Genomic DNA, 14,703 nt, shown 5'->3' with positions numbered 1-14,703 from the left:
TGTGAAATATATAGTCTGCAAGAATATGTGATTGGACGGCATGTAATTGCAATGGCTGCTGAAGGATTTGTTTTCATCCTGTTGATTCTTCTTCTGGAGACCAACTTATGGAGAGTGAGAATCTTTGTGTTTCGCTGTATTTTCTTTGGAATCTACAGGAAATTTAATAAGGTGAGTAGCTAAGCATGGACCTTAAAGACAACTCTAAAACCAAAAGCATGTGTCTGCACATGCCTAACTCCATTACTGAATATAGTAAAATAAATTAATCCATGTTGACTAGGATCTATGAATCTGAGATCTTTATCGTAATCTGAGCTTTGTGGTTTCTAAACGTTGTGACCTCTATCAGTCAGGACATTATATATTTTATTGCTTTGTTTTACCTCTTGAGCCATTGTGGTATCTGGGCTTTGATCTTTAGCTGTTGGGTGATTTTACACTGGTGAATGTCTTTTGTGCTGATCTGTGTATAATGCACTTCTGAGTACTTCCTGCAGGACAGGTCTTGTCTTGACATACTCCCTCAGTACCTGCTTCTCTGAGAAAGTCTTTATTTCTCCCTCATATAAGAAGCTCAGCTTTGCAGGATACAAAATTCTAGGCTGGGCATTATTCTCTTTGAGAAGGCTGAGAATGGGGCCCCAATCCCTTTGGCTTGTAAGGTCTTGGTTGACAAGTCTGCAGTTAGTTTGATGGCTTTTCCTTTGTAAGTTATCTGATACTTTTGCCTTCCGATTCATAGGAGGGCCTCTTTCATGTTTATTTTGGCCAGTCTGATGACTATGTGTCATGGTGTTTTCTTTTTGTGATGAATCTTCCAGGAGTCCTTTGAGCTTCTTGTACCTGGATATCTAGATTTCTAGCAAGGCCAGGGACATTTTCCTCAATTATTCCCTCAAATAGGTTTCCAACCCTTGTGTATTTTCTTCTTCACCCTCAGTCTGCTGCAGGACCCCAAAAGGAAAGGTCTGAGCCCGCTCCCTGTGGAAGCCTCTGTGTGGCAGCTCAATTGTCTCTCTGTAGGCAGCTGTAGGTGGGGGAGGGGAAGGGGAGAAAAAGAGTCTGGGTGGACGAAAGTCCTCACTCTGGTTGTCTCCTCCAACCTTCTCTCCAGGAGGCAGTCTGCCCAGAACGACTGGGCTCCGGAGTCACGCAGATCACCTGGGACCCACGGGACTCCTGTGGCTCCTGCAGTCTGGGCTGGAGTTGGGAAATGTTTGTGTGGGGATAAGCAAGATGGAACCTGAGGAGTTGAAGCCCCCTGGGGAGGACAAAGGTACATGATGGGTAAAGAAGCAATATGGTGCCTGCCATCTGGCTCTGGTCTGTGGGACGGTGGGTGCCCTGGTGAGGCTGGGAGCCTGGTGCCCTGTCCACAAGAAGCTCTCAGCTCACTGGCAGCAGACTCTGGGCTCGTATGTGCAGAAGGTCTCTCCAGGAGCTCAGGAACCCACCATCAGTCCCAGATGTGAGGGAGGGATAAACTAACTGCTCCACCTACCCTTTTTGCTGGTCTCCAAGCCTCTCAGGGATAATCTTCACCAATGTCTTTCTCCTTCCAGTGCTTCTCTGCAACCTCTTCTCATGGAGTTTCCTGCAGGTTCCGGCACCCTTCCTTCCGACCCTCATCTGATCTATGTTTGTCTGTCTGTTTTTTCTCTTTCTTCTAAAACTTCTTCTTACTGAGATGCTCTGGCAGATGGTATCTCTGGTTTGCCATCTCGCTCCTGTGTCTCTCCGGATGAACTTCTATTTATTTTTTTTTTAAATTCAGCTCAGATATTTTCTACATGAAGTTGTTTGTGGTTTTCTCTCTTTCAGAAAAGAATGAGTTAATCTTTTGTCTACTCTCAACTCTACTGGTATTGTCTAGAATATACTTTATTATTAACAAATAACATTTTATCATTATTAATGGTATTTGTCATGGTTGCAGTTTTTGTGGTATCCATTTTAATAAAAATATGCAGTTTGCTTATGGCTAGGAGCCCAGTTTCTAAACTTTGGAAATACAGAATAAGTTTGTATAGGAGAGCTGAGGTCATATGCACTAAGTCTCTTGGAGGTGATTCAAACCTTCTGTTTGGACGTCTTTAAAATTATTCTCCAGTTTGCCCTTCCAGAAGCCACCCGATGTCTGAAGGTCATCTGCCTCTATGATTTTTATCTTGAAAATATAGGATAAATTATCCCTGAAATTATCTGGAGTATCTGAAGATGAAGATGTACAAAATGAAAGAGAGAGAGTCCTGGAGCAGCCTCGGGAGTTGCTGAATTCCCCAGTGCTTATTAATGAACTCACGAAGGTAACATTATTCGATGGCTAACATATGCTGGCTTCATCCCTCCTAAGAGCATGCCATTGATGCCAAGGGTTTACTGTGGTTCTTCGGGATCTATGAGTATTCTCCCAGTAGATTGGAAGAGTTCTTGTGAAACTCTTTGAGGTAGTGTGGTCCATAGGAGTTTGAGAATTGATTGTGTTTGACCTATTAGTATTCTTTACTATATGTACATATATTGTATATGTATATTGTGTTTTCTTTATTTTTTAAGATATATTTTACAGTTCCAGCCATTGTGGCTGTAAGAAATATCTCCCTTGCAATCCAAAAGGAGGAGTGCTTTGGATTGCTTGGATTAAATGGAGCTGGAAAAACTACAACCTTTCAAATTTTGACTGGAGGGGAGATGGCTACCTCAGGGGATGTGTTCATTGAAGGCTGTAGCATCACTAAAAATACGCTAAAGGTATGACACTATTACTACCTGAGATGTGAGAAGCATGATGACTTGGGGGTGCAGGGGAAGAGGCAAGTAGTGGAGATCGTAGATAGGAATCATGGTAGGTGTTGATACTGATACTGTCAATTCAGCCAGTGGAATCTAGACAGAGAAATAAATTGTTAAGGAAAGATGGTAAGGCAAGAAAAGCAGCTCTACTCTAAGAATCTAAGTCAAGAATATCTTTTGTGTTCTTTGAAACTATTGGAGTGAAAGGCAAGTTTTCTCAACAATGCTTCTAAAATATGCCAGATAAGATGCTGGGGCTACAAAAAATAAATTAGCCTTGTGGTTTCTAGGCCAGTATTTAAGAAGCTTGGAAGTCACCGCTCCATCCTAACAACAAGTAAAAACCTGAACAAACTGAAAAACAACCCTTTTTAGATCCATAAGATAAGTGAGGTCACAGGGCAAACCACTGCCTCCAAAACTGGAGAGACTGAAAAATGATGAGCAGAAACTTTGGAGGAAAGCAGTATCTGGGTAGGAAAACCTAAACTGTTACCGATGTATTGCTAGAGGCTCAGTGCGAACAAGTGTTAAAAATCCACGGGGACTCAGTCATCTTGTAGCCCCCATCCTTCTGTGAGTTTTACCTCCTGGAGCTCTACGGGTTCTCACAGAGATTATCACAGAAAAATCTCCTCATATTACCCGCAGGAGGACAGGTAAAGGAACCATTTTGAAATATATGAACTATTCTGTTCTTCTTAACAAGTATGCCTTTAGGAGAAATTATTTAGCCAGAATCTAACCTGATGAGGGTTTACCAGAGCCTAAATGACCTAGGGGAAAGAAAATGCCCAACACCAGCCAACTCTCGCCATCCCGTCCCACCTAAGGGGAAGAGGGAAAAATGAGAAGCCTTTAGGTAAATCAAGCTGATGAACAAATGTGTTACCTCATATAATTGTCATTTTTTTGTGGGGAGAGCACTTAAAATATTCTCTAAGCAATTTTCAAGTATGCAATACACTTGTTATTAACTAGAGTCACCATATTGTATGATAGATCTCTTGAAATTATTCCTCCTTCCTAACTAAAATTTTGTATCCTTTGACCAACAGCCTCTGGTAACTACCATTCTACTCTCTGCTCCTATGAGTTTGACTTTTTTAGAGTCCAAATATAGGTAAGATCATGCAGTATTTATCTTTCTGTGACTGGCTCTTATTTCATTTAACATACTGTCCTCTAGGTCCTTCCATATTGTTGCAAGTGAAAGCGTTTCCTTCTTTTGTAAGGTTGAATAGTATTCCATTGTGTGTATTCATTTACATAATGTGTGTGTGTATGTATATGTGTATACATATCACATTTTCTTATTTTCATTATCCATTTATAAGTTGATGGACACAGGTTGATTCCATATCTTTGCTATTGTGATTAGTGCTTCAATAAAATTGGGAGTGCAGACATCTCTTTGAGAAACTGATTTTATTTCCTTTGGGTATATACCCAATAGTGGGATTGCTCAGTCATATGGTAGTTTCTATTTCTAATTTTTTAAGGAAACTCCACACTGTTTTTCATGATGGCTGTACTAATTTACATTCCCGCCAACATTGTACAAGGAGGGTTCCCCTTACTCTCTATCATTACCAACACTTATTATGTTTTGTCTTTTTCATAGCTATTCTAACAGATGTGAGGTGATACCTCATTGTGGTTTTAATTTGCATTTCCCTAATGATTAGTGATGTTAAATATTTTTCGTATACCTGTTGGTCATTTGTGTGTCTACTTGTGAGAAATGTTTACTCAGATCATTTGACTATTTTTTAAATCAGGTTATTTGTCTTCTTACTACTGAACAGTTTGTGTTCCTTACATATTTTGGACATTAATGCCTTATCAGATGTATGATTTGCCAATGTTTTCTCCCATTCTAGAGGTTATATCTTCATTCTATTGTGTAGCAAAGGAAAGAATGTACGAATTGGATGTAGACCCACTTGTCTATTTTTGCTTTTGTTTCCTGTGCTTTGGGGGTCATATCCAAAAAATCATTGCCAAGACTGTCTTGGAGATTTCCCCCAGGTTTTCTTTTAGTAGTTCTACAGTTTCAGGTTTTACATTTAAGTCTTTAATTTATTTTTAGTTAATTTTTGTATATGGTGTGAGATGAGGGTATCATTTCATTCCTATGCATGTAGACAGCCAGTTTTTCTAGAGCTGTTTATTGAAGAGACTTTCCTTTTCTGATTGTTTGTGGCATCTTCATCAAAAATCAATTGACCGTAAGTACACAGATTTATTTCTTGGTTCTCTATTCTGTTGCATTGTTCTATGTATCTATCTTCATTGCAGTACTATGCTGTTTTTATTGGTATAGCTATGTAGTAGATTTTGAAATAAGGTAATTTGATGCTTCCTGCTTAGTTCTTTTTACTCAAGATTGCTGTGGCTATTTAGGGTTTTTTGTGGTTCCATACAAATTATAGAATTTTTTCCTATTTCTGTGAAAAATGTCATTGGGATTTTGATAGGGGTTGCATCAAATTTGTAAATTGCTTTGGGTAGTATGGACATTTTAACAGTATTAATTCTTTCAGTCCATGAACTCAAGAGACGTCTTTCCATTTATCCGCATTGTCTCAATTTCTTCTATCAACGTTTTATACTTTTCATTGTACAGAGCTTTCACCTCCTTGGTCAAATTTATTCTTAAGTATTTTAATTTTTTTACATCTATTATAAATGGGATTTTTAAAAATTTCTTTTTCAGATTCATTGTTAAGTGTATAGAAATGTTACTGATTTTTATCTGTTGATTTTGCATCCCACAACAACACTGAATTCATTCATTAGTTCTAATAGTTTTGAGTGGAGTCTTTAGGGTTTTCTATATGTGATGTCACATTTTCTGCAAAGAGAGACAATTTAGCTTCTTTCTTTCTGATTTGGATGACTTTCATTTCTTCCTCTTACTTAATTGCTTTGGCAATGACTTCCAGTATTCTGTTTCATAGAAATGGTAAGAATGGTCATCCTGTTCCTGATCTTAGATGAAAAGCTTTCAACTTATTACCATTGAGTATAAGTTAGCTGTAGGGTTTTCATATATGACCTTTATTGTGTTGATGTGCATTCCTTCTATACCTAATTTGTTGATAGCTTTTTATCTTGAACAATGAATTTTGTCAAATGCTTTTTCTGCATCTGTTGAGATGATCGTATGTTTTTTGTGCTTTATTCTGTTCATGTGGTGTATAACATTCATTATTTGCATAGGTTGGACCATCCTTGGATCCCAGGGATAAATACCACTTGATCATGGCAAATGATCCTTTTAATGTGCTTTTGAATTCAGTTTGCTAGTATTTTGTTGAGGATTTTTACATCGATGTTCATCAGGATATTGGCCTATAATTTTCTTTTCCTGTAGTGTTCTTGTCTGGCTTTGATATCAGGGGAATGTCCTCATAAAATGTAAGCTAGGATCCCACCTCCACTACCTGCATCTTAGATGATGCTCATAAAGCCATATTGTACATAATAGAGAGATGGGGGACCCCACTTATAGCCCATCCATCTATCATCACTACCAAGAAGTAGGATGTGATTGAACTTAACATAGGTATTGCTATCCAGCCTCTCCATTTATGATAATCTTTGATTTTGATACCCTGGTATCCTTTGGGACTGAACTCATGCAGGCATATTAGAGAAAATAAGGTTTCAAGCTTCAAAATATTCATCCAATTATTGGCACTGGACCTCACACTACCAATTTAGATCTCTTTTACTTTTTTAGAATCATCAGAGCTTTCTTTAGTCTTAAAAGGAATAAAGCTTAAGTCAATAGTAGACTAACTTCTTCCTATTCAGTCCCCTTCTTTGGGTAAATATACTTCTGTAAACGGGTGCACTGCTTTAACTAATGAGTGAGATGTGTACCTCCGGGGGAATGGACACACTTGAAGCTCGGACTTGTGGGGGAGGGAGGGAAAGGGCATCATATGTAACCTAATCATCTGTACCCCCATAACATGCTGAAATAAAAATTAAAAAAAATTATTTTTCATTTATTTCATAGATTGACTATTGCTCTGTAATAGGGAGATAACCTCATCTTCTACAAATCTATCTTGGACACATACCTTATGCACACGTGGAGTTCTAATACATGGTAATTGCCTTCAGATGCAGCAATTCTCTAACCACTGGAGGATAAGAAATTCTTTGCAAGAACTCTGTGGGGGATCAAACCTTCTTAGAAACATGAGCTGGAGAACTTTAGGTCTTCTGTGTCACCCATATCTACTGTATGTTCGCTGGGATAGTTGACTTATGTCTGTTGCTATTTTCTTATTTTAGGTAAGGTCAAAAATGGGCTATTGTCCACAGTTTGATGCCTTGCTGAATTTCATGACTGCTCGGGAACTAATGATCATGTATGCGAGGTTGTGGGGGATTTCTGAGACCGAGATTAACTTTTATGTGAACAACTTATTGAAAATGCTGAATCTGCAAGCCCATGCTGATAAGATTATCTCCACTTACGGGTGAGATAATTGTACTGGTGTTCTCCTTGCAGCTAATATTGTGAAGCCTCTCTGTTTTTCTGCTCTTTGGAATGAATGCTTACAGCTTAACCTGACAAATGGGAGCAATGGCTATGAAATAATCTAATGCCCTGCCAGGTTTTACAAGCTAGTAATAAAGCAGACCTAGGTAATATCACATCTTCTCTCTGCAGAGATGGAAACTCACATATCCTGATTCTATATGAATTGTAGCCATTCAATTACAAAAGAGAACTTTTCTCCCCTGTGTCCCTGTGGTTCTTTGTACCAAATAAGGACAAATGTGAGGTTCATTATATTGGCCTGACTGCCATGTACTATATATATATCTGGGAATTCTAAGAAACCCCAAGAATAAGAATATAAATTTCACTGATAATGTGGCTAAAATCAATTATGTAAACAAAAGTCATCTTCCTACATTTCAAATGAAAATGAATTGATTTATACATCTGGATTTGGGTCTTATGTGGTAGAGTCACACATAATTAGCATTTTTAATGTCTTTACTGTTTCCTGTGACTCAGCATTTTGGAAACTTGGCAAATTGTTCCCTGTAAATAACAGATGTGTATTAAATAGATGTATTATATATTAAATTAACTGTATTATATATCCATATATACTTATTCCACATTCTCTCTCCTTCCTTGACCATGAAGTGGAGGAAACAAACGTAGGCTGTGTACTGCTGTTGTCCTAATGGGAAAGCCCTCAGTTGTCTTCTTGGATGAGCCATCAACTGCCATGGACCCAATAGGCCGGCGCCTGCTCTGGAACACAGTGACACAGGCACGTAAAAGTGGCAAAGCCATCGTCATAAACTCCCACAGGTGTGGCTCATTGGGAAATTTGGTTGAGGGTTGGCAGGAGTTGTAGTGGCCACAGGAGGAAATTATTTGGGGCCAGCAATATTGGACAGTATATTTTCCTGAGTATGTGAGCTCTTTATTAATCCTAATGATTGGAATGGCCAAGAATCCTCATTGAGTTAAACTATCAAGAATAGGAAAAAGGTAGGAAGTTCAGGAACTTCCTATTTGAGGATTTGGTCCTCTACTACTGTTTGAAAATATCTCTATTTCCCATGGTCTTAATGATGGGCAAATGCATCTTCCCATTTTCAAAGACAGTCACAAAATATTGGATGTTGGAATTGCAGAATATTCTCAAATAAAGATATTTTTAGCCTTGTATCATTCTGGTATCTTGTTTTTCTAGTATGGAGGAATGTGATGTCCTCTGTACCAGGCTGGCCATTATGGTACAGGGAAAGTTTGTGTGCCTGGGTAGCCCTCAATATCTCAAGAACAAGTTCGGCAACATTTATATTCTGAAAGTCAAGTTCAGAACTGATGCAGTTGAGAATATAATAGAAGGTTTTAAAACACTTATTGCCAAGGTTTTCCCAGGTAAATTAGGTTGGACTAACTTTGTTAAATATGATGTTAAATATGATGTGTAAAATCATATTTGTTGTTCTTACCATCCATATGTTGTATATCTCCAATAACTGTTTCCTGTGAGTTACTAATAATTTTTTGATCTTCCGTAATGGGTTCCTTTAGGGATGTTTGTTCCTATCAACTTGTATCTGGTTATGCTAAGAAGTTTTGACAAAAAACAGTACTCACCAGTCTCTTGTATCAGCTAGTCAGGCAGTTGTAGATTTGGGCTATCTATATAACTTATTATGTCAAGTTATAAAAGTTAGAATTATAAATTTGAGCATGCAGTAAATCCTTACTTAACGTCATTGAAAAGTTCTTGGAAACTGTGACTTTAAGCCAAACAATGTATAACGAAACCAGTTTTACCTTAAGCTACTTGATATAAACAAGAGTTAAGTTCCTGTGGCATATTTTTGGCCATAGAAACATCATCAAACTTCTAAAGACCAAAAGGCTTCTAGTATTAAACATTGAAATAAATGTGAGCTACATGTACATTTCAGAAAGATTAATAAAAACAAGATATTATTTACCCAACTTTGGGTGACAGCAGTGCTAGTGGTGGTGGGTCAAATCCAGCAATAAATGTTTGTAAAGCAAACAGGAGCACTTCCTACCACCCCACGGTTCAAAAACAATCACAAATAAAGTGGCCTCGCTGAGTTTTTTCATATTGCATTGTCTTGCATCTGTGTAATTATCACAGACTTTACAAATTTTTATTTCACAATAATCTGTATTTATTCATTCATTTATTTTCAGGGTCTTGGTGGCTAGAGCCTATGCCATCAGCTCAGGGCTCAAGGCAGGAACCCACCCTAGACAGGACACCATTCCAGCATAGTGTCCACACACACACACACACACACACACACACACACTCTCTCTCTCTCTCTCTCTCTCTCTCTCTCTCTCTCTCTCTCTCTCTCTCTCTCTGTCTCTCTCACTCATCCTGGGACAATATAGACTTGCTGATTAACCTAATGTGCACATCTCTGGGATGTGGCGGGAAGCCAGAGTACCCAGAGAAAACCCACATAGGCCTAGGGAGAATGTGCAAACTCCATGCAGACAGTGGCCCTGGCTGGGAGACAGCTTGCAGACAGCAGCCTTCTCACCATGTTCTCACGGGGCTTTTCCCCTGTGTGGGTACATCTCTGGTGTCTCTTCCTTTTCTTATAAGCAAATCAGTCATAGTGGATCAGGGCTCCACCCTTATGACCTCATTTAAACTTAATTAACCTCCTTAAAGGTCCTATCTCCAAATACAGTGGCACTGGAGGTTAGAGCTTTAACATATAAATTGGAGGTGGGGGGAAGGGTTAAAAAATCAGTCCATAAAATAATCCACGAAATGTCTTAAGATTTCTTTTACTTGTACTAAAAATGTAGCTCTGGTCTTTTGCTGTCTCATCCAAGTTATGATTTTGAAATGCAAGCAAGAACCACTAACCTTCTTCCTCTCCTTTCAAGAGTAGTTCTGTTTGTCCACACTAAATTCACTAAGCACATCCCTGCCTACGTGGCACAGTACAAGAGAAAGCAACTGTTTCTTTCTGTCCCTTACCTCTCTCTCCCAAATGTAGAGCATGGGTATGGCAAGGCTTTTAATAATTGTGGTTTTACAACATAATTTCCACTTTGTTAGGCTGTACAAAATATCACAGAAGTTCCTGCTGTGTTTAGGCTAAGGAGTTGGAATTTTATCATCTAGGCAATGGAAAATAGCATAACTGATTACATGGTAAGAATGGAGATCAGAAAATAGGTAAGAAATAGATAGTCAAGAAGATGTGGAGAACAGGATATGTGGAAAAGATAATCACCTCAGTGCTGGTCACGGTGATTATGATGTGCCTATGACACATGCAGATGGATATTTCCCTAGGAAGTTGAATATTTGCTTATGCATTCATTTGGCAAATATGTTCGAGTACTTATTGTATCAGAATTCTTTTTGACGCGGTGACTAAATTGCCACAAAGAGACGCTGAGAAAACCTCATTTACGGTGAGCTGTCCTAGCAACTTGCTCTACCCGAAGGAGGGACACTAAACACTGATCTGTCCTCAAAGATGTGGACACAAGTGCCTTAATGGAATGTGGGGTTGAGACACATTCTTAACTATAAAGATGGTTGTTACCCAGTCCTTCATTCCATTATTCCTGAGCAAATAGCTATTCGAATATCACAGAATAAAAAAGGAACTGACATAGAATCTATATATAAGTATTAATTTTTAAAAGAAGAAATAATATTACCAGCAAAAGGCAGTTAGAATATATACTTCTGATGAGCTTCTCACAAGGATCAGAGAATATTTAGGGTAGACGCTTCTACAAAATCTCAAGGAAATTTAAGTGACCATATATTCTTTTTTGTAAAAATCACAAGATGATTCCATTTCTGCAGTATAGAAGATTGTATCTCTGAAAAGCACTCTTGGTAAAGCAAAACTAAAATGGAAGCAAAAATATTTTTAGTGCAATAATTGGCTCAGAAATGAAAGTGAGAAAATTCTTTAATAACCAAAAAAAAAAGGAAAGATTAATGAAAAGAAGAAAAAAATAAAAGAAACAGCTGAAACATGAGAGTGAGCAGTAAGAAAATGCAAATCCTAGGATAAATGACATTGTCAGCTCTGGGATCAGAGATGAAGCTCTGGACCCTCTGCAGGGTTGGACAACTCATGCTGAGACCTCCACATAAAGGAAGAACTTTCAGAGTGGACTAAAGTGGGTAGTCAGTAGCATCCTCTAACTCCAAGCAGAAGCAAGTACAGATCCTCTCTAGAGGAAAGTATCCCTAATTTAGGTTTGGAGTGGAGACAGAACCACAGAAAGCAGATGTCATAATGTACCAAAGGAGCGTGTACGCTGAGAGCCATATTATTTAATACATCCCAGAAGACTCAGGGGGAAGGAACTCTATGGCTGCAAAGCTAAGGAAATTATTTTGTCCCACCCCACCTCCTACATTGGAAACTCTTTCCAAAACTATAAGAAAATTCATCTCACTTAAACATGAACAACTGAAAAGATGATAATTGAACCCCCATAGAAAAATATAAGTAAAAGAGGGTAAGAAAAAAACCTAACAGACAATGAAAGCACAGCAGATAGATAATGCCATAAAACAGATGAAAACTATTACGTTTCATTACGAGGCTTAACAAATTACAAACGGGATGCTGAAAGAAAAACCATCACAGGTGGAAGGGCTAAGAAATTAGATGACTAGACAACAGAGGGATATACAAAGACAGCCAACGGCACTGGAGAGAATTTTTTTAAACATCTCAGAGATACATACCTATCAAGAGATTGGAAAGGAGGACAATAAAAAAACATCAAACAGAAAGACAGATAAACATTTCAGAGAAAGTTTGGGAGAAGCAAGGCAATGACAATCCAAAACAACTGTGAAAGTAGTTCGTGAAGAAAAGTAAACCCATAGAATAGGAGAAATGCTAAAAACTATCATTCAAGAAAATTTCCCGAACTAAAAGAAGACAAACCTAGTTACTGAAATGGCAGCGAACACACCTGAAAAAAATTGAACCCCCTAATCATTAACACCAAGGAATATTCTAATATAACTATTGCAACTTTGATAATAAAGTGGGGAAGGGACATTTAGATATGTAGACAGAAAGACAAATCATTTGTAATGGAAAGAAAATAAGATTGAGTGCAGACTTTGCCACAAGAAAGTTTTGTGCTAGGAGGGCATGTAATATATTTAAGATACTCAATAAAAGAAAAATGCACACAAGGTTTTTACTTCCAGCCAAAATGACCTTCAAGGTTAAAAGTTACAGAGTCATGAACACATAAGAACTCAGGGAATATTGTTCCCATTTAGCCCTTCCTAAGGAATTATAAATAAAAAAAAATGCAGATCAACTGAAAAATGATTGCCAGAGTTTCTACATAGGAACAAATGATGAGCATTGAATATATGTACCTCTAGAACTAAGGCTACATGAAGGGTGTCGGTGTGATAAAATATCACATAATTGATGTATGTTTTAGAATTGTATAAAACTTTCCTATATCACAAATATAACAATAAATAGAACCAACCACAAAGTGGGGATATGTGTATGTGTTTATACTTTTGCATGTATATAGATACATGCATATTGATTTATATGTGATTATAGAACAGTGTAGGAGAACTTCTACAGAACATATTGGTACTATCGATAAATATAAGAAGGTTTAATTCTCTGACGTGGCTTAACTCTCTAATATTTTTTCAGATTGGCTAACAAGCAAACTCTAACACTCTGCTGTATATAAGAAACAGTACTAAAGCAAACTGAACCAAAGAGGCTCTTTGCACTTTTATGCTAGCTCAATACTCGGGCTTTAGCAATATGATAAAAAAAAATGTTAGTAAATCTTACCAGCTTACGTGGTGTCCAGAAGTGTCTGCCTTGTATAAGCAAAGCTCTTGTCCTGTGTCTTCCTGCAGGTACCTGTCTCTTCCCAGATACTGGGTTAGTTGTTTGTCCAGTGTTTGCCCAATCAGAGAACTGATGGTTTTAATAAAAGCCATTACTTTGCAGTTTGTCCAGTCTTTTATTATTGTAAGGTTGGGAGTGACACTCTTTCCAGTCCTGTATCTCCAAGGGGAAGCTGAGGTTGGCATAACCGATTTTTTAGAAAACAATGATCCAAAACTTCTACCTCTAGATACATTCCTGAAATAGTTGAATCTACTTGTAGCAGGAGATAAGTTAAATAGTATTTAAATCAGTGATATTCATAATAGTCAGACACTAGAAACAACTCATATGTCTATTAGTAGCCAACTGGAAAATAAATTATAGAATATTCACACACCAGATTACTGCAAAAAAAAGGAAAACAATCAATTATAAGTCTGTGCAGCAACGTGAATGAAGCATACAGACACAATATTGAGTAAAATAAACAGAAAAGAACAAACACTGGATGATTCTAGTCATATAAAATTCAAAAATAGGAAAATCCAAATCACAATTTTAGGAGTACATATGTAGACAAAAAAATAATAAAAAAGGAAATTCTTACAGTAACAACGAAGGCATTGGCTACTTTTTATAGGGGACAGAGGTTGGGAAGTGACACATGGGAAAGTATGGGCTGTTATTACTTGACCTGGGTGGGGTGGTTTCATGTATTTGCTTTAAATAAATCATTAAGCTCTACATTTGAAATACTTTATAATAAAAGGGATTTATGTGATCATGAAGATAATAATGCTTTAAGACTAATAAGAAAAATAACAGATCATTACAAACATATTTTTTCCAAACATTTTTAATTCCAGTTAATTTAATTTGCAATAATCTACAAATATGCAATAAAAAGTGGAAATACATCCATTTGTTCTAAATTAGGAATGAATACCAACCTCTTTCCTTTCATTCCACGAGTAGATTCTTACTCACCTGTAAAAGAGAGTAAGACTCAGTGACTTATATGTGATTTCCTCTTTCACATGACATGGAGTTTGCATAATCATGAGGATAGCAAGGAGGCCTTGTCCTGTTGTCCCCACCACACTATGCATGCACACACACAGCCAGGAGGAAAACCCTCCCAGCTCATATTCTCAGCACTATGTTTAGAAATAAAGTCTTTTAGTAACAGTGGAATTTTAGAAGGCTCAGGCTTTTTACATTGGGCACGTGAGCTGACATTTTATTGTGCCTAAAAGCCTGCCCTCAATAATTGCTATGAACCCCACATAATAAGATTATTTCATGAGGATTAAATCTGATGAAAGCATTAACCATGTTATGTATACCAGAGAGAGTGGGTTATTGGGTCACATCCCCTTTTGTATTAACCCCATCTATTCACCCTTCCACTGTATATAATTAAGTAGATATAGCAATGTTTTGGAAATTTCAAATGAAATCTATAAGATTGTTCACCTGTCC

General features: G+C 37.6%; 1 protein-coding gene across 1 annotated transcript in view; it reads left to right on the top strand.

Annotated features, from left to right (window-relative positions):
• Positions 1-14,703, top strand: part of LOC105810897 (ATP-binding cassette sub-family A member 3-like) — a 66,352-nt gene that overhangs the window by 50,628 nt on the left and 1,021 nt on the right. The window contains exons 5-10 of the mRNA XM_012644944.1: positions 13-171; positions 2,184-2,309; positions 2,560-2,754; positions 7,108-7,295; positions 7,979-8,149; positions 8,538-8,728. Coding sequence (XP_012500398.1) covers positions 13-171; positions 2,184-2,309; positions 2,560-2,754; positions 7,108-7,295; positions 7,979-8,149; positions 8,538-8,728 — 1,030 coding nt within the window. The remainder of the gene's footprint in view (positions 1-12; positions 172-2,183; positions 2,310-2,559; positions 2,755-7,107; positions 7,296-7,978; positions 8,150-8,537; positions 8,729-14,703) is intronic.

This window comes from Propithecus coquereli, unplaced genomic scaffold (genome assembly GCF_000956105.1).
Source record: "Propithecus coquereli isolate 6110/MARCELLA unplaced genomic scaffold, Pcoq_1.0 Scaffold223, whole genome shotgun sequence".
In the NCBI taxonomy this organism is placed as follows: domain Eukaryota; kingdom Metazoa; phylum Chordata; class Mammalia; order Primates; family Indriidae; genus Propithecus; species Propithecus coquereli.
The sequence above is the reverse complement of the archived record's forward strand: the minus strand, read 5'-3'. Positions and strand labels throughout refer to the sequence as shown.